This window comes from Aphelocoma coerulescens, chromosome 2 (genome assembly GCF_041296385.1).
Source record: "Aphelocoma coerulescens isolate FSJ_1873_10779 chromosome 2, UR_Acoe_1.0, whole genome shotgun sequence".
NCBI classification, from domain to species: domain Eukaryota; kingdom Metazoa; phylum Chordata; class Aves; order Passeriformes; family Corvidae; genus Aphelocoma; species Aphelocoma coerulescens.
This window is the reverse complement of record NC_091015.1, coordinates 100460661-100485488: the sequence shown is the minus strand read 5'-3', so window position 1 is coordinate 100485488 and position 24828 is coordinate 100460661. Positions and strand designations below refer to the sequence as shown.

General features: G+C 36.4%; 1 protein-coding gene across 5 annotated transcripts in view; it reads left to right on the top strand.

The window, feature by feature from the left end:
• The window catches only part of PTPN3 (protein tyrosine phosphatase non-receptor type 3), a 164750-nt gene that overhangs the window by 76834 nt on the left and 63088 nt on the right, over window positions 1–24828 (top strand). For 3 of the 5 annotated variants that reach the window (XM_069004157.1, XM_069004160.1, XM_069004159.1), the window contains 8 exons: window positions 3038–3145; window positions 3289–3346; window positions 4409–4487; window positions 5876–5920; window positions 6856–6908; window positions 15791–15911; window positions 19647–19734; window positions 24498–24586. In XM_069004157.1, coding sequence (XP_068860258.1) covers window positions 3038–3145; window positions 3289–3346; window positions 4409–4487; window positions 5876–5920; window positions 6856–6908; window positions 15791–15911; window positions 19647–19734; window positions 24498–24586 — 641 coding nt within the window. Of the gene's footprint in view, window positions 1–3037; window positions 3146–3288; window positions 3347–4408; window positions 4488–5875; window positions 5921–6855; window positions 6909–15790; window positions 15912–19646; window positions 19735–24497; window positions 24587–24828 lie in introns of those variants that run through there. The other 2 variants (XM_069004158.1, XM_069004161.1) reach the window with 2 other exon arrangements.

Genomic DNA, 24828 nt, shown 5'->3' with positions numbered 1-24828 from the left:
CTGATGACTCTTGAAAGTGTTTTAACATTCTGCTTATAAAAACCTAACCCTGAGGAAATAAATATGGTCAGTGCTAAGGATGAACTTGCTGGTGTCAGGAAACGCCCATTATTTCAGAGAGTGGCATCTGCTGTTTCCATAGGGCCCTCTTGTGTACATATATGGATACTTTCTGGTGGACAAATCTCAGTCTGCATGGTGGAGGCAATGTCACTGATGGTGCTGGACAGAGCTGCCTTAGATACATGGTGCCATGGCTTTGTGTCACAAGGAATGCATGGTTATGTGGTCCTTACCTATCACTGACAGTTCAGTTTCTAAGCTGGATTTTAGGCCTATGCTATTTCAGAAAAAAAGTGGGATTTGATCAGTGCTGTGGTTTGACTATGCCAGGGAATGGTAGCCTGTTCGAAAGGTGGGGAGTGGGAATGTACAGCTGGGGTAGAGAAGGAGGGGACAATGTTGCTGCTCTTAGTGACCATACAGCCTTTACAGGCCTGTGTGGACTCACATTTATTGTGAGACCTCAACTGTTTGCTCTGCAAGTTAAATAAGGTGGGGACTGCTGGAGGAGAAAAGGTAGTCTCAACAGTTGGGTGTTGTTACATTGTTTTCTCCACATGTGACTTTACTCCAGAAAAATGGGCGCAGCTTTTCACAGGAGGCCAACAGCCTAACACAGTAACACTGCTCAGTGAACATTGAGCGTTCAAGTCACAAATGAGCTGCTAGGAGTTCTGCTCTAGCAGTAGAAAGTGTTGGATAATAATAATAATAATAATAATAATAATAACAATAATAATAATAATAATTCCATCCTCCAAAATAAAACTAAAATAATAATTCCATCCTCCAAAATAAGATGGGCCAAGTGCGTGTCTGTTGCTTGAGATTTTGTTTTTCTTTTCCCATCTTTTTTAAATAGGAAGAATGCTCCTATGAGATAAGGGAAGACTGTGGAATATGTTGCTGTTTAAAGCACTCAATCACAACAGTGTTGTACCCTATTAAAAATAATAAAAGTCTTTATTCTGAACAGGACTTACTGGACTGTTGTATTATAAAAAAGGTTTAAGGAAAGAATTGCATTGGCTTGTAAGTGAACACACTGAGCAAGACTGGGGCCAGCCACAGAAATGTTGTCAATATCATGCTTGTACATGTCCTTTGTTTCAAGTGATTATTTTAAAAAATAAAAAAAAAATTGTTTAAGAAATCAGAACTTAATAAAACCAGAGCTGAATTTTTGTTCAAGAATAAAGTGCTTTTTGGAGTTCAATAATTTTCCTCTGAGATTTTGTTTGTTTAGCTTTGGTTTTTTGAGAGGGTTGGGCAGGTTATTTCTGCTTTTAAGAGAGACACTTGGAAAAATCTTAAACTTTGGAATTTGGAAAGAGAAATTTGGAAAACTTCGTTTTCTTTGATTTTCTTTTTTTTCGCTAGAAAAAAAGCAAACTGGCCCAATTTTTGCTCTGTCCAACAATTCTGTATATAAAAATCTAGAGCTAAGATGCAATACAGCTTTGCACTCACCAAATACTGTCACAGGCAAAACAGACTGAACTTGGAGATAATCATTGAATTTATTACAAAGAAAATCGGAGCAGGATGAGAAGTAAAATAAATCTTAAAAACACCTTCCTGCCACTTATCCCTCCTTCCCAGACTCTACCTCCTCCCCTGCAGTGACACAGGGAGACAGGGAATGGGGGTTTCGGGCAGTTTGCCACAGGTTGTTTCTCCCAGTGCTCAGGGAGAGGAGTCCTTCCCCTGCTGCAGTGTGGGGTCCCTCCCACAGGAGACAGTTCTCCACAAACTTCTCCAACAGGCTTCCCACAGGCCACAGTTCTTCACAAATTGCTGCAATATGGATCACTCCTCCATGAGGTGGAGTCCTTCAGGGTCACAGGTTCTACCAGCAAACCTGCTCCAGTGTGAGTTCCTCTCTTCATGGGTCTTCAGGTCCCTGCCAGGAGCCTGTTCCACTGCTGGCTTCCCATGGGTTCACAGCCTCCTTTCAAGTGTCCATCTGCTCTGGTGTGGGATCCTCCACAGGCTGCAGGTGGATCTCTGGCTCTCTTGTGGGACTCCATGGCCTGCAGGGGCACAGCTGCTTCACCATGGTCTGCACCATAGGCTGCAGGGGAATCTCTGCTCTGGTGCCTCCCCACTACCAAAATCTAGCCACACAAACCAAATACAGTGAGCTATCTATTACCTATTAGCATTTTTAGGATTGCAGTCTTGTTGAGGGGGTTTTGTATTTTATTTAGTGTTTGGTGGTTTTTTTAATAGAATTGGTTCACAGTGTTTCTTGGCAGAAGTTGGTTAATCTGTTCTCCACAGTGCCATGGCAAGGATATTCTTGTTTGATTTGGGGGAAATTATACCAGCCTTACACTTCTGATCTCTTCTGCCTGTTTGATACTGTTTTGCCCCAGTTCTGTGATTCCTGTCATGAGGGACATCTAGGCAGAAAATGGGGTGGCTGAATGGCAGCTGAGCTTGTGGACACTGAGGGGCAAGTGAGAGTGCAGGCTGAAGTATGGGAACTTATGGCTGGATCACAGCTTCCTCCTCCTTTTTTTTCCCTTCCTAGTGTATACTCACTTTGCTTTTTATCAGCTGATGTGGAAGCACAGCATGCTGCTTCGGTGGTCACAGCAGGGGCCAGAGCAGCCCCACGTGTCTGCAAGCTGTGCCTGCAGACTGCCACTCTGGAGAAGGGCAGTGCTCCCACTGTGGGCAAGGGAGAGGTGGTCTGCTTACAATTAATTTTCTGCACTCACATCAAGGGCTAGAATACATGTCTGTTCATATTAGGAAATATCATATGCCTAGTGTATTTTGGAAAGAAACCCCAACCTTTATCAAGATAAAGTCCTTATTGCTGAAAAGCTTTCGACTGATGAATTAGCAGCTATTTTCATTCATGAGTTACATTAGGAAAAAAACCAAAACCATTTATTTCAATTAATTGTATCTTAAAATGTGTAAGTGTTGCAGAGTTTCACTTCTAAACTTTTCTTGTTTTCAGAAACAAGACACTGGACAGATTTTGTTGGATATGACCTATAACCAGTTGGGTGTGACGGAGAAGGAATATTTTGGTTTACAGCAAAATGAAACTTCAGTAGATTCACCTGTAAGTATAGTAAATAATAAATGCGTGTGCATGTATATGTGTGTACAAATACATACACATGTATGTGTACACACATATACATGCACACAGATGCACATAAAAACCCACTATTTTTCTGTAAATATTTTTAATCCATCTAATAGTTTTTCATTTCACAGCGGTGGCTTGAGCCAAGCAAACCTATCAGAAAACAGTTAAAAGGTAAGACTTGATTTTCCTATCTTGACTGTAACTTTGTGGTTCTGTTTTTCTGTTTTCTTATGACTAAAACAAATGCATGTTGTCCAGATGGTAGATTTTCTTCAAGAGTAATTCTTGTGTCTGCCAGTCTTTTCAGCAGATCCTTCTACTTCTCCTTACTCCTACCTGAGTGGAAATAAGACCTGGTAGATCATTAACTTTGATGCTATAATAGCAGCTAAACCTGATTTCTGAACAGTGTTAGACATGCTTAGGTGGCCGTGAAAGCAGCAGTCATATTGTGGTGCCAGTAAATTCCTCCTGAGGGAAGCAGAGGAAGAGGGGGTTTTAAATGACGGAAGCATAGGCAGGTTCATGTATAGGTTCTGGCAATTTCTTGTCTCACATAGGTGAGAAAAAACAAATTTATGCATTTTTATTAAAAGCAACCAAAAAACCAACACCACACTCTTTCAGATGTATTTGTTTTGCTAGTATGTCATGTTTTGTACAGCTTTGGGTAACACAGAATTGCTAACCAAGAAAGGCCAGCCAGCGTAAGCCTGGCCAGAGAGCAGCTTAGGAGGACTGAGTGACAGTGTCCCAGTTTGTGCTGTGACACTTGAGCTGTGTTTTTCAGCACTCACATTTCTACCTTGTGCTACAGATCATACATTTTTATGTCAATTCCTACACAAAATTAGCATGATGAACTTCTGTAATTTCATGTATTTATATGTAAGATATAACTGAGCACTATCCCAGCAGAGACACCTCAAGTATATTTAGTGCTTTTCTCTCTTCTAATTCTCAGAAGGCAAAGGTGGGTCAATAATGCCTTTTATGCAAAGTATCATATGCAAAGTACTTTAAATGAAAGCACTACAACATTTGAGAGCATTTTCTTAAAGCTGGTGTTGGGGCATCAGGAGAGACTTCTCATAGTTTCTTTTAGTTTCTTGAAAAAAATACTTGAGATATTATGTGGTTGTTCATATATTTTTTCTGTAAATACAGAAATGAAAAGATTAGGCTCTTTCAGTTTTAAACTAAAAATTTATTTGCTCTTCTAAAATATTGCAGGAGGTTTTCCCTGCACCCTTCATTTTCGCGTAAGGTTTTTTATACCTGATCCTAACACACTTCAGCAAGAACAAACCAGGTAATTTCTGTTTGATTTTTGCTTTCATGAACTAGGAATGTGTAAATCCCTTCTTTTCTATATCTGCAGCTTGGCAAACTATGCTTTATTACCTAGATAACTTTGTATGACTCTTGGTATTGAATGCATTTGGATTGGATAGCTTGATGTTATACTCATGATGAGTAGTTTCTGGTATACACAGCCTACAACTCTGAGATACAGATGGAGTATAAGTTAATACAAAGATATAGGTTTTAAAAGTATGTTTATTTGCATCTTGAATTTTTAAATTTTTTTGAGTCTGCATGCCCTAGGTCTATCTATCTTAGAAGTTTCGTATCAACAGTGAGTCAGTTTTGAACATGTGTGGTAGATTTAATGCTGAGGGTGTGGGAGGGTGGGGTTTATTTTTTTTGGGCAAGAACAGATAACAATTCTTGTTTTCTAGTTTGCCCATTACTTGTAACATGCAAAGATAAATAATGCTTCAGTTTACAGTAGACGTCCAAAGTTTTCTTTTTTAACCCATCTCTGAGTTTTTGGGGTGGTGCGATACGTGGATCATAAGCAATTTTCAATCAATTTATCACAAGATTTTAATTGAATACTTGTTTTGTTCAGTGCCTGTTATTTGGTGTTTAGAATTTGAAGGCACACATTAATCTGGCCATTAATCTGGCATTTCTGTAGCACTTTCATTGCTTATTAATTTCAGTGACTTGGGAATATAAATAGTACAACATGTGAAATTATATTTCTTGAAGAAAATTTAGCTTTTGACCTCTTTTGGTATTTGTTAATCACACAGTTTTAAGCTGTTCTGCAGTTTAAAATTGAAATTCTTCTAAGATCTGGTCTTTAAGGTTCTTCACCTACCCACTCTTCAGTATCACTATAAACTAACATCGTCAAACACACTAATAAGAGGAAGACTGCACTGCTCTTGCAGAATTAAGAACTTTTTGTCAGCATGCGCTGCTAGAGAAATGTCTCATCCTCCACTGAGTAGCTCCAAGATAGACTGTCACAGTCAACCTTGATTGAGATTTGGGGTGCTTTGCCTTTTTTTTTTTTTTAAATTTTTTTTAAAGTTGCATTAAAAGTGACTATTCCAGGGAGAAAAAGAGCCCAGTTTAGTAGTGGTTTGGTTTTTGTAGTGTTAATTGTGACATTAATACATACTGTGGCCCTGGATTTGCAGTAGAGACTGCCAAAAATCCTTAAAAATGTTGTGAGAGTGAGTGGGTGTATGATTGCATATTTGTAAATGCCACTAATATTTGTTCATCTGTTTGTATCGTTTGCTGGGAAATCTAATGATACAAAACTAATATATGTAGCTATTTGAATCATACAATTTAAAAATAAATGCACATTTGTTTCTTTTCCAAAAAAATCTTTTCTAGGCATTTATTCTTTCTGCAGTTGAAGACTGATATTGCAGAAGGAAGGTAATAAGAAGAATCTTCAATTTCTCTGTAATTATTGCTAAAATAAAATTAAAAAGCCTTTTACCTGAGGATATTGTTGCTGTAAAATTATCCCAACTGATTATCCCAATTTTCCCAAAAATATGCCTTGTGAAACATTGCTTTAAAGGAAAATCACATCACTAGGAAATGTTACAAATTTTCACATAGCTCACTTATTATGAACAGTTTAGAAGTCTGTTGTGAATGAGCTGTAGAAGATGATGTATGTCAATAGGCACAATATTAGCCACAGAGGTATTTATGCAAGGCTTGGTGTGCCAGGCATGGAATTCCAAACCTGGGGACCTGCTGCCTAATGCAGTAATCAAGGGAGTATCAAAGGGCAGTTCACGCTATCGTTTCTCATGATTTCAGGGTTTTATAACCTATATGGTGGGCACATACCCAGTGATTTCTTTGGCTGCCATTTCTGTCTGTTTGTGCATTAAAAAAAATAGAAAGGAAAACATGGTCCAAGTACTTGCTGTCAGATGTCAATTGCCTATAGGTGTTGGCTTTTTTTGTTTTTTAGTCAGTTTTGGTCATAAGATCAGAGCTGTCTTTGTGCTTGGCATTTGGCTAATTTTAGTGTTTGTGTCTGGTTTTAAATATACCAGAATGCAGCTATTAAAGTAATGTCCAGAGCTCCATAAAAATCTCCTCTCCTTTTTCTTTCCCAAATAAGCATCCAGCAAGAATTTTAGCATGTCCTTTTCTGTTTAGTTACTACCATTCACTTAAGGAGCTGTTTAATATCCACTTGTACTGTGCTGTAACAATCAAACTTAGTAAGAAAACATCAGATACTCTTTGAAGCTAAATTATTCTTCTCATACTGAACTAATTGTGAGACATTTTTAATAAGATGTATGTACAGCCTATGTCTAAATAAAATTATTTCCTAACCTTTCCAGGTTGTCATGCCCCATTAATTCTGCTGTTGTCCTGGCATCATATGCAGTACAATGTAAGTAATAACCAATCATTATTTTGTTAATAAATTCATTTGACCAACTACCTTCTTGGCTGTTCACCAGTGAAAAGTCAGGAGAGATTTCTTTCCTTATCTGTTTGTGCAGAGTATTCAATATGCAGGTGCAGGTTATTAAAGCGGCCTCCAGAGACAGCCTGAATAGAAAAAACATACTTTTTAGGCCTGTCAGAGAAAAAAAGTTGATACAAGAGTAATACTGTTATTTATGTGTGCCTCTACTGCTGACAAAAAGTCAGGTTTGCATTGTCAGTGGAAACAGTGAAACTTACTGTGTGTTACAATAGCTATGGGGAAGCATTCCAAGGGAATAAGTGGTCATCTAGAGAACAGTTAAGAGGAAGGTAAACTCATGATTAAGCTACAGTGTTCTTACATAATGTTTGTTTCATGGAATTTGGTTTGTTAGTTGTGTAAAACTGTCCCTTTGCAATACATTTAAGGTGACTCTACATATAAGAACTTACATCCTTCTCATCTGCTTTCAACTGGCAAAAAAAATTCAAATGATGATACTAGAAAAACATCTTCTGTAGGAAAAACCAAATTGGAGTCTGATCCAATGTCTCACAAGCATCCTCAACAGATAGTGAAAAACAGCTGGAGGAAGACCTTTCTCATTAAACAAATAAAGAAAAAAAATCATGTTGAGGGTTTATTGGAGTTTGCATATTTGTTAAAATAGTCAGGGGAAAGTATGCAAGAGTAGTTGTGTAATTATTTGGCTGAATCTCATTTCTTTTATGGAAAGGCTAACAAGGCCCACAGAAACAATTGAAGTAATTTTTGTTTGAAATAAGGACCAAGCTAAAGTAATTACAGTGTGGTTTTCAAAGAAGAATGTGATAAACTCTTAGTATCTCTCAAAGCCATAAAAATCTCTGAAACATTTGCTTTTATGTTTAAACATATCATATGTTGCACCCTTTTATAAAATGAAACTGTAATCAGATTCAAGCTTCAGTAAGAACAGTTGAAACCAGAAAAATTTTCCATAGTAGGTGGCAGTTCCAATTTTGTAGCCAAATGAAGTTCATCCTGCTCTGGTGTTCCTGAGGCCCAGTAAGGACACTTGAAGGCTGAAACACTCGGCACCATTAGGATTGCTAGATGAACTATTGGTGATTCAATTGTGCTAATGCTCAAAAATGAAGAATGCAAAGGTTTTATCACAAAGTGAAATTAATAATGCCATATCTAGTGTACTCCAAATCCCCAAGTAGCTCCTGTTTCTCCTTCAGTTTTATGACTGTTCCCTTTTTAGTGCTTTTAGGATAGGATACCTACTAATGCAGTTATCTGCATTAAAGGAAAATGATAGGACAGTGAAGATTGTCAAAGGGTGCTAGTGTGTTTTAATCTTTCATGGTGGATTCTGGATTTCCCATTGAGCTATTTGCTTGTTTTTTCTCACTCCTGATAGTGCTGCTTTTACCAGATGGTTTTTTTTTTTGGCTTCTTTTCCTTTTTAATTAAAAAAAAGCCAAAACACATAAAACCTCTAACCCAAAAGTAACCTTTTCTTTTCTATCAGATGTCCTTTCTGTTGCTATTTGTATGATACTGATATTTATTCTCTTCATTGGTAAAGAATGAAATGTTTAATAGGAAGACATAGTCCCTCAAGGTTTTCTTTTTTTTTTTTTTTTTTGTTTGCTTCTGGTGATATTGGCATAGGAAAGACATTTTTGAAATCTGAGGGTTTCGGTCTCCTTACTCACTCATGTTTGCTGTGATTCCTGTCAACTGAAAATGCTTTTAAGTAGCTTTCTATTAGTGTTTTAATTTCTAATCATACTTAGTAAGGAGAGCTGAAGTTCTTGGGTATGAGGTAGCTGCTTATGAGAAATCCATTGCCTGAGGTAGCCATGAATCAGTTCTACCTGAGCTGTTTACTGCCACTTCTTGGCAGCTTTCAGGCTGCTCTCTCCTTCTGTAGCTTTCCTTGTATGCAGAAGGGGAAATCCTTGTTGTCTGACAACACTGTGTGTTGTTTATTTAAAAGGTGTAGCAGTTGTTGCTGATGGGAGGGCTGAAGCAGATCTCTTTCACAGTGTATGAAGTCTGGTGTTTGATATTTCTGCTCTTGCTTCTAAACTACAGTTTTTCCATGTGCTGGTTGTATGGCTGGCCTTCAGAGGCTTTGTATGAGTTTTGCAAGGGGACAGTTTTTGGTGGTATCTGCTGTGCTGCTGGAATGCTGCTTCTCTGTGGTGCCCTTTGTGCAGGCATTTGGGTTCAGCACTGTGGTTCTGAAATAAAGCTCTGACACGTCCCTCTGCCCTGCTGCAGCACACCCTGCATTGCCTGCTGGTGCTAAGTTACAGGGGAATGCAAGTGGGTGTGAATACTGTGTCTAAATAACATGTGACTGAACCTGATTACGGACATAGTTCAGACACTTCAAGAATAAGTTGTTGGTGTATTATCAGGAATGTGCTTTGTGACAAAATGATCAGTGGATTTTGAAATCTTTTTTTTAAGAAGAACTTCTTAAGGTGCATTTCAAATAATTTCATCATTGTGAAGTTGGAGGGATACACTCATACCAAAAAATCTTAATGATAAATCATGTGTTTTTACTAGTGTAAAATGGGAATGTTGTACCATCTATAAAACCAAATAAGGAAACCTATACAGTACATCTATTCCTTTTTTTTTTATTTCAAATGTCACAAAGCTGATAGCACCACTTGTTTTTTATCACTTCAGGTGGCAAATTGCCATTTCCAGGCCATTGTTTAAATGCCCAGCTGCTGGTATGTGAGAAGTCCCATGGGTTTCTTGAGAATATGCTCTTATGTTAATAAATCCATTGCTGACTTGCGCCTTGAATCTGAAGCCCAGCAATAAAGGCAACAAAGATGTTATGAATGCTTCTAAGCTTGGTTTTTTTCCTGAGCATCAGTTGCTCTTGTTTCCGGTGCTATTGCTCCTCTCGGCCCTGCTTTGAGAACCAGGAATTATCTATAGCACACTGCTGTCTGTCTATGGGAGTTTGTTCAGAAAGAGATTGACTGGTTGCTAGCGATTCAAATGGACTTTAACCTCTTCTAAGGAAAGGAAGGCTAGTGAGGATGAGGAGTCAAGGAAAGCTGAGCTTAGTGTGAAAGCCTCTCAGGAACTGGGAATAAGAGAGTTAGAATTTTGGGAATGCCATAAGACTGATATCCCAGAGGGCTATAAGACTCAGAGAAATAGCAACAGCAGCTCCACAGTGAGGCCTGACTCTTTCTTCTAACTTGCCTTAATTTTGCCTCAGTTTATTAGAAATTAAATTGAAACCTCAGACTTCCTACTTTATGGAGACCTCTCTCTTTTCATGTTTAGCATTTGGGGATTTTTCTCTGTGTGTGCTCCCCACCCACGCTTTCTTGAAGTGCAATAGTGCTCAGAAGGACATCACATGTAAGCTGAGAGATTTGCTTACAGATCAGCCAGGTTTCTGCCTCTTTCCAGGGCATCTTTAACCCTTGTGCCTTTGAATCAAAATCAGACTGGATTAATAGAGAGAACTTTGAGCTGAATTTCCAGTATTTGAAATTACTTACTAGATGTGTTGGGTAGCCTGAGGACTGTGTGCATGTCACATCTGTTCTTCTGAAGCCTGCATGTGTGCTGTTCAGTCACAGGTACCTTTTATCCTATCTTACGGCACCCGTCATCAGCAGTGCCAGTGTTATATGTGTGATGGTCATGAAACTCACAATACAAGAATCAGCTTGGAGAGATTAATTGAAATACATTCCCATTTCCCTTCCATATGGTTCACTGAATTCTAGATTGCTGCTCCTGAGCTTGCTAGCATCTCTGTACAGCAGATCTTCTAAGAGTGTTCTGATTCTTTAAATACAGAAACTTTCCAGCTCTTTTGGGCTGGTTTTCCTTAATTATATTTTACAGTTGTGTTAGGCAATACAGAGGCCACTTCAGGAGATCATTGCTTCAAGTGTTGTTTATGTGATGGTCTTCCATTAAGCCACAAATAGTTTTTTGAACTGTAACACTTCAAAACAAGGTACAATCTCCAGAGTGGAGAACCCCAGATTGGGATATTGGCCAGTGCTGTAGCTGAAGGAGCTGACTTTCTGCAGTGCCTCATAGACTTGATACTATTCTTCTGTATTTTTAAGTTGGATGAGCCTATTAAGTATTTTTGTGTAACATAACAAAAAAGGGGGAAAGAAGAGTTTCCCAAGGTCAAGGTCCAGGTAACACACTATTGTACTCATGGTAACAGCCATAAGTTGCACTACAGAAGGTTTAGGCTCTGTATTAGGAAAAATTTCTTCACCAAAAGGGTTGTCAGGCTTTGGAAGAGGCTGTTCAAGGAAGTCGTGGAGTCATCATCCCAGGAGGTATTTAAAAAATGTGTAGATGTGGCACTGAGGGACATGTTTTAGTGGTGGTCTTAGCAGTGCTGGGTTAAGGGATGGACTCTAGGATCTTAGAGGTCTTGTCCAGCCTAAATGGTTTTGTGATTCTCAAGTGAGTAGTTGTGAATTCTGAGAGACAACATATATGGCAGAGGACCAGATGTATTAGTTTGGCAAAATCTCACAATGTTTTGGGAGTACTGGTAACTATTCCTTTAAGTCTTTTATCCCAAAACTTTCTCAAAATGAATACTCTTTGTACTTTGGATTACACTTTGCTTTTCTCAATACTTTTTTTGATTGTGTCTGTATGGTTTCTGAAGTACATGTTGTATTTGAAATGCAGAAGCAACAACTCAGTATAATTTATAGTTTCTAATTTGTTTTTTCCTTGAGACTATTCTTTTGTGTTGTTGTTTAACTGTGTCTGGGTTTTGAGTTGCTGATTTTTATTTTTTAGTCTTTTAATAAAAGGCATTACAATGATTGGCTCATTTTTCATTCTGGAGTGGTAAATAACTAGGAGACTACCATTGTGTGTGCATAGTTTTCTTTTTTTTCCCCCTACAAATGTTCCTTTGTTTTTATTAATGCCTAATTTCTCATTCTGTCTTACCACAAAATGGCTAGCTGTTGTAAGTGGTCATAAGCAGCTATTTACAGTCATGCCTAGGCTGAACATTTTGTAAGGGCTTTTGAGTGTGAAGCATTATTTCCTTTTACAAAACAAGTTACTTTTAACTCACATGATAGCTAGTTCTACTTGTCCAGTAGGGACATCACAATTACTTAGTGGCTGAGTGGGTTAGTGTTTGTGTTCTCATCCTTATTTGGATACAGGTTCCACTTGTTGAAACACCTTTCCTCCTCTCAACATTCACTTCTGAGGGTTTTGGTCCTTTTAGGAATTTCTCTCTGAAAACCTTTTTCAGCATGGTGTCTTTTTGCTCATTCCAATGGACCTTTTTAGTCTGTCTTTAACAAGTGTTTACATTTCTATGTTGGTTCTTTGAAACTGAATTCTGCTGTAGCAACTTGTTTTCTGATTCCAGAGACATTTTAATACTTGAATACTTTGTAGTTACTGTTGAGAAACAGTTTATGTAAGGAAGTTCACCTTTCTTCCGTTCTCTTCTTGTGCCAAAAAGCAATCACTTAAAATTTCTAATCTGATTAAACTGTATAGATTAAGATATTTTCTTTTTGTACCTCAGGGCTCATATGAAGATAATCATTAGCCTTTAATACTACATTTCACCCTCATCTCAAGCATGTGAGTCATTATTGGTGTCCTGATTTGGAGCCAGGCATGTGATCCTAACTGTGTTTTAATTCTGGACTACAGTTTTATGCCTGAAGTTTTTTACAATTTATGTACTAGACTTGTCCTGTTGTTTGGTTATTTTCTGTTCCCCTGGGAACCTGATCTTCATATGTAGTTACCTTTTTTTTTTTTTTTAAAACAGGCAACTCAATTCACTTTTGTGCTTTATTCGTGTGACCTAAAATATTAAACTTGCAAAAATGTTACAAATTCAATATGAATCTGCTTGATTCTTTTCTAGTCCACTTCTCAGGTCTATAGAAAGTTTAAACCAGTTTTCAAAGACTGGCTTTCAGAGGCATTCCTTTGGAACAGTTTGTTCATATGATCTATGACTGGTTTCTCATCATGGTTAGCCATGAGCCATTCATACATTTCCCTTCTTATATCTGAAGTTACTTGAAACGCCCATGTGCAGAAATAGGTTCTGGTGCTATTACTTTGTATGCAAATTTTTTTAATATTATTTACAAGCAAAGTTTGTAGAATTGAAGAACAATATGTCATCTGCACCTTGAAGGATATCTGAACAAATTACTTTTGAAAAAAGTATGAAGAATATATAGCTTGTTTAGGCTTCAATAAGGCATAGAAAGATCCTATACTCTGTAAATATATATGAAAATATATATGATCTCAAGACTTGTGTTTCAAACACTTATAAGCTCTTATTGTATTGAAAGTTTGTAGAGCTAGTGTTTTGGTATGTCAGCATGGGTACTTGGCAATTGAATTCTTCTTTTACTAGAAATAAAAAGATAAATGTACTCTTTTTGTTGAATATGGCCTTCTAAATGAATGGTCCATCATATTCCTGTCTTTGAAGCCTTTCATGTTAGATATAGAACTCTAAAATACAATATTCTGATATTCAAATATCAGGGGTTTCTTTGTTTTTTGACTCATCCTTGGTTCCATTTTCTCTCACTTTATATCATTTGCCAGTTATAATAAACTAAAGAGCAACAGTGGTCTAGAATGGATAAGGGTAAAAATATGCTTATTTTTATACTGTAACTTTATCTTCATTGAGTCAGTATCTGCTGACTTGTGATCAGAGCAGAAACTATGTCAGGAGAAACTCAGTTTAGAAGTAGGTTTTTAATATTTCCTGCCCTTCTCTTCTGGAGAAATCCAACAAAGAGATCAAAGCGTCATGGGTTAATATTCTTGCCAGCATCTTGATATGTCCTAACTTTTTTTTCCTACTTGGATAAATAAATCTTACCTAAGATCATTATTCTTGCAAGATGTTTCTCTTCTACTGTAACAGCTGGCTAGGGAGTTGGTGAAGCTAAATTGCTCCCCTTGTTGGCATGGCCTCAGGTAGCTAGGAGGAATAGGGGAAAAAAAGCCAGAGTAGCCTATTTCAAAGATTAGAAAGAAGACTATACCTCAAAATGTATGAAGGAATAACAGTTGTCCTCTTTAGAGAAGGTAAAAATACAGTAAAAATATATTTTCCTATTGCAAAGAAAATTCAATTAGAAAATTACGTTGCCTTATTCCTGGCAATCTGGTCTTTTCCCATTGGCAAGATTGGGATTCAAACTGGCTGCAACAAACTGTGATGATGTAGGTTGTTTCATAGAAAAGATGGGTTATGTTAATGGTTTGCAAAAGAAAGGATCCTCAATCAACTACTATAATCTGTGAAATTGTGGGTTTTATTTTACACTGTTATTAGCATTCTGCTTAGTTCTAGAGGTTCCCAATTTTTGTTTTTATCATTGTTGCTTTTGTCTTAGCCTTGGCAGGCTTGGGTTTTTGTTGATATATGGATATTCCTAAAAATTATTTCAGTGTCTTGTGATACTTCTGCATCTTCTGGCTTGGTTTGGTTTCTTTTTTGTTTGTTTTGTTTTGGTTTTTCTCTTTCTTGTTTTTGTATTCTTCTTCAGATAATTTGACAGTAATGTTCAAATATGTGTTTTGGTTTTAATGGTAAATATTTAGTCCTTTGCCTGCCATTTTGCTAACTAATTTAAAGTTCATGCTACCTTTGAAAAGAAAGAACTAAGCATGCAAGAACATCTGCATTCAAAGTAAATTAGTTACTCTTTATCCTTCCCTTTTTTATTTAAATGTTTCTCTTGGTGCAAACAATTAGTTGTATAACAATATTAACTTTTGACTGCATTTGTCTGGGAATTGTCTTGTATCATAGTAGTTCCATTTTCTGGGCCATATAAATCACGCTGTTTGAATATATAAGTGGCGAATATTAGTTATCCCCTGCATTACAGATCCTACATAATTACTGCAGGTGTAAGTTATTTCTGATGTGCCTCTCCTGCCCCTCAACTTGAATCATTTAAATATCTCTTTTTTACTTTTGTTTTATATTTTCTGGAAAATATTGGTAGTATTAATGATAGTATATCCTAAAAGTGTGCTCTTGAACTTTGATTTACTTGAGGGGCTTTCTATGCTGAGTTGTTTGCAGCCTATCAGTTACCTTCTTTTGTGTTAATTTGCAAACCATACCAATAACTTCTGGAAAACTTTAAGGCTTTATAATCACTATTTCATGCTCCTTACAAAAAAGAAGACTAGTACAGGTTATAGTTATTTACCTTTTGTAGCAGCTTGATAATGTTATGTGTAAATCAGCAGTTATTTCACATGTTCTCCTAAGTAATTCACAGCTGAATTTCTAGGACAGTGCCATAGTTCGCAGTAAAGTGATTTCCACCCGAATTTGTGAAGAGGAGATGCTTTTTAAGTGACAGGTCTTGTTGAAGATTTCTAATATGTTATAGTCAAGTAAATGTGTCAAATTGATTTCATTTGCCATCTCTTACTGAAGCAATTTGGTGTTCTCTGATGTTACAGTACTGCACGTCTGTGCTGGCTCGGCACGTGATGTCTGTCTGGTGCTGTTACAGCTTATGGTGCAAAAGTGGGGCTATATAAGTAACTAAATAGAGTACTGAGTCATTCAGTACCTGAGATTATAGTTATGGTTAGTGTATTTTGAAAAAAACCTTTCTTCACTGGTGTCATACAGTTCCCTGTGTATGTTGGGAAATAATTGGTAATTCCTGCATTTCCCCATATGTGTCCATGTTTTAATGAGAAGGAATTTATTCTAAACAACAATCCAATTAACTATGAAAACTTTGTATATGTGTTTCTTGTTTCTTGTTTCTTAACAGCACAACTTGGAGACTATAATGCTTCAGTGCATTGTTCAGGATATCTGTCAAATTACAACTTTATACCGGAGCAGAACAAAGATTTTCTTACCAAAGTAGAAACGCTACATGAGCAACACAGGTAACATGAACTTTTAGTTCTCTCTCACCTCTTGAGCTTTTAAAGAAAGAAAAGATGTCAAAAGGAAGACTCAAGTTCTTAGTACTTTCATGACAACAGCCAGTTGTATTCCATATAGCTTCTGTTAAATGAAATACTTGGGTTTAGCATAGAGGTGCTAGATTAATTATATTCAGAATATGATGCTAATGTGCTGAAACATTTAAATAAATTTCTAGTTATAACCTCCAGTAGATGAGTTAGCCTTATACATTGTTAAAGGCAGCAATCTAGAACACTATACTAGATGTTTGAGGGGTTTTCTGGGTGAAGGACATTTGATCATTTTTCAAATACTGTAATTTTTTTTGTCTATATATGTGGAAAAAAACTCCAATAAACAGCATAACCATAAAACACCTCAATGAAATTTGTGCTATTGCTCCCTTCTCCTGAGTGTAATATGAAGGCTGTAACAGAATATTCCAGTCAGTGCATTGCTAATTGTTTTTTCTGACCCTGCTGATTTGTCTCTTGTAAGACTGCAGCTTTGGAATTAGTGGTGTTGATCAGATACTTGCAAGCTGAATGCAAATATGCCAATCTAAGAAATTGTCTGTGAGCAAATGAAATCCAAATCTCTGTAGACTTGTTTTCTCTGTTTGTATGTTAACTGCAGCAGAGCTAATTCCCCGCTGTCTTAGTTTCTTTGATTTATACCCTGAAATATTTCCATTTTCATCTCTTCCTAATGTCCCTCAGCTGGTTTTTTTTCTCAATACTCTTACTTTTCCCTCTATTTTCTTTACTGCTAGTGGGTGTAGTGAGTAGTTCTGAACTTCACATGTGCTCCCTCGCAGTTGAGAGCATGCATTGTCATTTATGGGGCAAAAGAAGATAACCACTGAACTCTGGACTCTAGCTGTCCTTTCTGTTGGAGGTACTAATCTGGACTGCTATCCAAACAGTTCGTGTTTGGACACAATAGCTGATGCCTCTACTCCTTCTGAATTAATTTGCAGTTTCCAGTAGGCTCAGTAGTTTTTTGAGGGGGACTTTTAGACAGGAGTGAAGAAATCTGCTTGTCTTTAGGAAGTAGTCATCTTGGAGACCACTGAGGGAAGTTTCTGAAGAGTCTTGGAGTGGCTGGTTTGAGCTCATGTATTCAGTGCTGTGGTAACAGGAGATATAAAACTGGTTATGTCCTGCAGAGGAAAGATCAGAAGTTACAATTGGTCCCAACTAAGATGTGGTGGGGTCTGTTGGAAAGGCTTCTTTCTTCTCTGGGTCCTTTCAGTGAAATCAATGCTTTCATTGAGTGTCTTTGGTAGAGTGAAGCCTTGATGACTGAGAAGTTTAACTTCTGTATTGGAATTATCAGAGGTGTTGGTAATTGAAGGTCTGAATAAAAATACTGAGTAGATTGGACTGGAAAAAGTGTTTCTTTATTGTTTTAACACCTTTTTTGAAACTTGGCTCTTAAGACCAATTTACTTCAGAGTGCAAGGAGAGGCAGACAAATTATTTTTGTCCTGGAAGTATTTCCTGCATACTCCTTTAGAATTCATAGAGAATACTTATGTCTGGGACACGAATTTGACTAGATCAGTGCCAAGAACATACTTGACAAGAATGGTTCTGGTGTTCACCAGAGCTGCTGGGAAGGAAAGATGGAAAGGAAGAATTTACTTTTTCACCCTTTGAGAGAACATTGTTGCTTTGGAATGAGAGTTCTGCTGATCTGGAGTAAATAATATTTGCTGTAAACCATGTAGGTTATCTGTAAATTATAATAGCTTTGAAATCAATATTCTTAGATTACAGGGGTTTAAAGCCAACTCTATAAGCATCTATTCTTTTTTCATTCTTTAGTGTCTATCCTTTGGGAAACTTTCACAAAGGAAAAGAAAAAGGCTTGAATTGCTGAAATACAGAAGTGAGAAGTGATGTTATGTCTTGTGTTGTTATGTTTTGTAACTCGTTGTAAGGTTTCTGTTACCTAGGTTTTATGTTGGTTTGCAAAATCTGAGGAAGTATTCTCTGAACAAGTCCACGACACACTAACCAGTTTAGCTCAGTATGTAGCTGTTAAGAAAGAAACTATTGTCATATTTAACTGGTATATCTTCAGAAATTTTCCTTCTGTGTTCGTCCCTAAATCCATATGGGGATTTTTCTGTATGTAGTTGGTTTTAATGTGGTTTTCCTGCTGTGTTTTACTTAGTCACATAAGCAGCCTGAGATCTTAGGATGCAGTTATTGTCCAGATTGGTAAAATTTTCACAGTGCTTGCTACATCCAGCTGTCGTTTGAAGAGAAGGATGCATTTGAAACTAAATAGAATGCTTATATTTCAGATGAGGTTCTTTAGTCTTTGTGTATCAACAACTATAAAAATTGGAATCAAGACCAGTTTCCTCTTGCCTGTGTATCTCACTGAATGACTATCATCTGCTTGGGGATATGAAGGTTTCATTTCACCTCTAATTGAGTAGGAGGGTGTAACAACAATAAGTGAAAAAACCTGAGTCTGTGCTGTGATATTTGCTGGCCCTTCAAGATCTGGTGTAGATGGAGTATGCAAGTTGAGAATTAAAATTTGCAGGTATATCCTGTTGGTGTGCAGCAGACTTTCTGAACAAAGTACTTGATGGAATTTTTTAAAATGACAGTAATGTATTCTTGCAAATATATTCAGCATCCTGTTATATAACAAAATGGCCATTTTGCATTGGTTTGCTTTTGTAATTTTCTGACACAGTTAAAGATATAAGATCTATTAAAGTTTGTCAGGTGACAGTAGTCAGTGTATGTGTAGATCTGAGAAACCAGTTTAGCTCAGGATTGTGACAAACTGCTCTCTTTTTTTGTCTTTGCTCTTTTGTTGCCAATATTATGACATCCTCAAGCCACACTGACCATGGCTTTCTAGTTCAAGGTAGCTTTCAGTTTTCTGGAGCATGATGTAGTATTTCCTAGAATGGCTGTTTCACAGCATAGTATTTTGATGGCTTTGCATTTAAAAGGAGGGATATTAATTGAAAGCAATAGATGCTGGAATTCTTAACATAAATCAATGTTATGTTAGCTTTTTGCAGGCTGCACCTAAATTGCATTTGATTAATGTAATTTTATGCATGTTGTTTTGGAAGCTCACCTAGCAAAGAGTTGTTTTAACATGCACTTGGAGAAGCTTTCTTGAAGATAAGAAAGTCAAATTCTTGTATGTCTTAGCTGCAGGACAAAAAAAGTATTTTAGGACTTAGAGATTGTAGGTTAGTTAACTTGGATGGCTTTTCCTTGGTGAGTTTCATAACTTTAACTTTTAATCTGCTCTCTCCCCTTTATTTTATTAGCACATTCATGCTTCTAATCTTTCTTCTAAATGACTTCCTTCTGAGAGACTATGAAATACAGAATATTTATAGATACAGCTTCTTACTACAAAGATTTTATAGGGGAATAGTTTCCTCATCCCTTTGAACATAACAGATAAAAAAGATTTTTCTAAAAAGAGCTAGTCCAGAATGGCTAAGGTAATAAAATTGTGTATAATTCACTTAATTTTTTGAGAGTACTGAGCAGGGCTTTCACTAGTGGAGAATTCATGGCACTACTTAATGAATATGGGGTTATTTCTCAGACACTGGACTGTGGCATTATTCTAGTTTTATGCATTTGGAATAAATATAATATAGTATCTTTTATTTTTGACTTGTCTGTGGTTCATATTTATTATTTTTCCCCTTCTTTTAGTGGCCTCAAGCAATCTGAAGCAGAATCCTGCTATATAAATATAGCACGAACACTTGAATTCTATGGAGTGGAATTGCACAGTGGTAGAGTATGTTTACATTGTAATTTTTCCCTTGGAAAGTAATTTTTTTTTAATGTGAGTTAATAGCCGTAAAAAAAAGTAGTATTTACATATTGACTTTATCACATTTTATTTTTAATTAGAGGTGGGTAATTTTCCAATAACTTCTGTGTAACATAGGTGCTGGAATTTCAACCAAATAACCTAGAGCTCCTCAAAAGTGTAACAATGTATTTTTAAGATATCTTTTATTACTGCAATATATTTTATTTAATAATTTTTCTAAGGTTTCTGAGTGTCTTAGCATGAATGAAAGTGAATGCTCTGTTTAGTGCTATTAGTTGGCAGGTGTTTTAAGAGTTTAATTTCTCTGAATTTCTAGCACTCATTTCTTAAATGTTAAGAATATAGAGGGTTTTTGATTTCTTTTTGTTTAAATTCCTGTATTCCCTGATTCCAAGCTAAATATGAGAAGTATTTAACAGCTTGAGAGATGACTACTAAAAATGTATTTGAAATCTTTTAGATACAGGGTGTGCATTGATAAGAAACATGTCCTAGTATTTCTCTGGCTACTGCTATTTAATTTTTTGACTACACTATTCATCTGAAGTCAATCCCCAAAATGCCTTTTTATTTGCATCCTAGTGTGCAAGTTACCATTTGTGCTTCTATGCAATAGTAAATTGTTTTGGTATAAGGCTTGTAGTGTAAAAACTAAGGGAAGTGTACTACAGGTAATTGATTTCCTAGGTGAAGATGACTTCTAGTTTTAACATTTTTCCCAGTTTTGTTAATAATCCTGAAACTGAGAGTTATAATGAAAAATTCTTAAATTTCTCTAATGATAAGGAAGAAATAGAATGAGTAATTTGCTTCCTTTCAGCATGATATTTTCTTCTTGTTTTTCTTTATGCTTCCACAAATAAGTGAGTGTTGCATTGGATTTCTAGGAATTCCTAAAATACATCTATATGAAGCCACTGTAATTAAATTCATATTCATGAAATGCAGTGCTCAAAAGGTAGAGGCTTTTTTTTTAAGAATGGAGAAAAGTGGAAAGGAAAGGAAATTGTCCTATTAAATCTGACTTTGTATAGGTACACCGTCTGTCCATTGGGTCATCTGTCACCTTTCTACTTTATTGAAGAAGCTCTTACATTTACACTTGAGATTTCACTATATGCACTTAGCTTGATTGGATATTTGCCTTTTAACTTATATTATAGCCTAGTATTTTGATAAGACAGCTTGAGTGCTAAGACTTCCACTATGTGTCTAGTCTCTTAATATTAATGGGATGCTGTTTCTGAAAGCTCTTCCAGTTTCCATTATCCTCCCTGAGCTGCAGGCCACTGAACTGCATGCAGGATGTCAGCAGTAGTCATACCAGTGCCAAGTAGTGAAGGTAGACTGGATTCAGACATTTTCAGCAAAATGAAATTTCACTGCAGACCATCTTGCTTCTGTTTCAATTCAAAATAATAGCTTTATTGCAATTCAGTTTTTTTGAAGGATGAAATATTAGAAGTGATCTGTCTTTCCCAGAAGTTGAATTAGACATCTGTACATTTAGAAGCTGCTAGGAAGGAAATAGAAAGCAAACCAGAAAATGCCATGCTACCTTTCAAATTGAGTTTCGATATCATTTGAATGTTGAACTTCATTCTTTGTCTCCCTTCCTTATCTCAAAGTGGGTAATGGAAAAAGAAAAGAACATACAAGGATAACAATCATAAATGTTTTAAGGAAAAGCCTTCTGTAGCAGGTGAACAGCATGGAGGATGTGAATAGCCAACAATTTTTTTTACTTTTTTTTTTTGCTTTGGTAATAAAAGATTTAAGGATCTTCAGTCTACCCAGAAAGAGACAGGTTTAAGTACAGGAATTTTGTCTGTAAGGCTGCAGCTGAACTGTAAGCATTACTGCTATTTTAATGGATGCCCAAGGTGAAATAGCTATCAGGAGCAGTTAGGCAGTCACTGGAGTCCATTAAACATAAAAGAAGCTTCTAAACCAGGAAATCCTCTAGCTGTAAATGACCAGAAGCTGAGAAGGGGAGTTGTTAGTAGGGGTGTAGTTGGTTGTCTCTGAAGTTTTGTACTTCCAAAACATCAGTTACAAGTCATTGCTTGGGTTGAATGCCATGAGGCAAACCTCTCAGCCGACACGGTATTGTTGGTTTTGCTCCTGGGGGCCTGTGAAAAGTTTGCAGTGAAGGTTATAAGCTGCTTCTTCACAGAGGCTACTCTGTCATGCCCCTGCTTTGGCATGGATGTTTACAGTGCTTCCTGATATCCTCCCTCTACTCAGTACTGCTTTTAGATCATCCTTCCAGTTTTGTCACATCCCAGTGCCTTGAACAGATTTATCAGGGGCTAATTAAACTGTGTCTCTGTGAGAGGCTTTGTCTCTGTGGATTCTGATGATCTTGTTCCTCTTAGATTGTGTATGGCAGAAGAACCAGGTAACACCTGGCTTTTATACTAATGGCCCAAAGAAGCTGGTGCTCCTGTACTGGTGGTTGAGAGTTCGATACTTTTGGGTAATGTTTCTTGAAGAGCAGATGAATATATAGTTTCCTTAATCTTTTTGTTTTATGATGCAAAGTTAAATATTTGACATAGGTGAGCTTTCTTTTTAGCAACTTGCTAAACATGCAACTTTGATCTGAGCTCAGTTTTCATCTGCAGACACTTCTGCTTTTTTTCTGATGAAAAATCTGAACTGCTAAAATATTAAAAAATGCAATGGTGTTAGGAGACTCAGGAGAGTGAATTCAATATCTTAAAAGTATATTGATATTTCTTGAATTCCTAATCTCCTTTTGACTCTGGACCACTATCCCATCTGCTCAATAATTAATCTGCTGTTAACTCATCTTTCATTTTTACTCAGAGAGTTGAAGATAGGAAATTTGTTGAATCAATATTATTTCCATATCTACAAAAATCAAGATGGTAATTGTAAATTAAATCAAATGCGAATCAGTTCTTAACTAACTAGGTGCCTGGCATGATAATTTGTTATCTTTGCAACTTTTTTATTATTCTTCATGTTACCTGGGGTTTTTTTTATAAATATATGCATGTTATTTCTTTGTCATTCAATTTAACAGCATAAATGTTTTGAAAGGGAGATAACTGCGCATCAGTATCATATTTCATATAAGACACCCTCTCTTTATGCTATTCCAACATTTTGGTTTTGTGTTTCTTAGTCTTAACACAGAGAATTCATAGTAACAAGTAACATGGGAGATTAGTGGTTTGGACTGGTGCAGTGAAGGGTGAGGAATGAACTTTGTTCTGACAAAGCTTCTGGAGAAAATAGAGTAGTTTAGCCTCATTAATCCCTATCAAGTGTTTAGATAATCCTTTATTTCTGCTTAATCATGTCAATTTTCAGCCTTTACTCTTAAAGCTGTTTTTAGTTCCCAGTATTGATTTTTAAAAGCAGGAACCTGGAAAAAGTTCCAAGTGCTAATAATACAATTTTCTGCTTTAGGTTGGCCATATCATGGCAGAAAAAGCTAAATTACATGCAGTTAATCTCCTGAATACCTCAGTGTTCTTCCCAAACATTAAAATAAAGGGATGTCAATTCTGGATTCCTGTATTGTGCTTTGCAAATTAGGTTGGACTTCACTAATTCATGTGCCTGTATCTCACTTCTATTAAACTATTTTTAAAGGATTTATTGTAGGCTTTCCACACTATTGTCAGAGCATGTACTACCTGTTCCGTTTTTACTGTACCTTATTAATATAAAGAAATTGGGATTGGACATGGAGGAAAGCGATCTATTAATTGAGCCCAGAGTACCATCTAGAGGACCAACTGTGCTACTGACGGCTTTAAAAGAGTCTGGTACCACTGGCTGTCCTTTAAAAAAACAGCCTGAAATTACCTTTGAGTCAAACCTGGTATTCTAAACAGTGGATTCCACTTACATGTGGATTTATGTATGCATTTATCTCTGTTTAGAAATCTGTGTAATAACATATTAGTGTGTCTTGATCATAAGAAATGGGAAGTCAAGATTTCTAACTTCTCTAACATCAGTCTGGGTTTAGGCTCAAAATGACCATCCAGCATCCTCCTCCCTGCCTTTTTGGTTTTTTTGACTCAGTGTTTGTTTATATGGAAGAATGTATTTCCTCTTGAGTATCTCAATATCTAGAAAGGATTGTAAATTTATAATTTTTTTTTTCCACAGTTGCATGTGTTAAGCTAATGCACAGCTTTTGATTTAGTTAATAATGGATTTCATTTAGCATATCAAATATTCATGTACACGTGTCTTTCTCCAACATACTCTCATATGCAAAATTGTGATCACCTCCTGTGCACTCTTTCTTGGTAAGACTTTTTAGGAAAAAGTAAGGAATTATTTCCTGTCTCTTTTTAAACTGCTTATAATCAGGGAATTTTTGTTGAGTTCCCAAAATTCTGTGACATTTACCTGACTAATCTTGGGAAGTACTTCAACTTCTTTCCTGAAATGAATAAGACTAGACTTGCAATTTTACTCTTGATACAGACCTAAGGAATATCCAGGGTAGTAGGATGAACATTACAACTTGTTTTAATGAATGAATAATATTTAGAATATGTAATAGATAACATCAAAGGAAAGACATGCATGAAAATCAATACTCAAAAATATCACTGAATTTTTTCCTCAAGCGTAGCAATTTAAGTATAGAAAGCTTGAAAATAAACTTATTAGTAGATAAATGTAAATGACACAAACTACATCTGTGTTCTTACAGTGTTTTTATTTTTCAGGATCTCCATAATCTAGATCTTATGATTGGGATTGCATCTGGTGGAATTGCTGTATATAGAAAACTCATCTGTACAAGCTTCTATCCCTGGTAAATTCCTTTATTGTGAAGAAATATGTCAGTTTTTACAATCTTACTTGCATTTGCTTTCACATTTATTCCAAAGAAACCTACAATACTTATATTTGTTCTTTGTGGAATATTGTGGTATTTCCTTGTGTTCAGATAAAAATGAAAACTTGCCTAGGCTTTTAAATCTCTAAGACTTTTGAAGTCCTTGCACTGTGTGAAATCTTGATCGAGTTAATTTGCATACAGGTATGAGTACATGA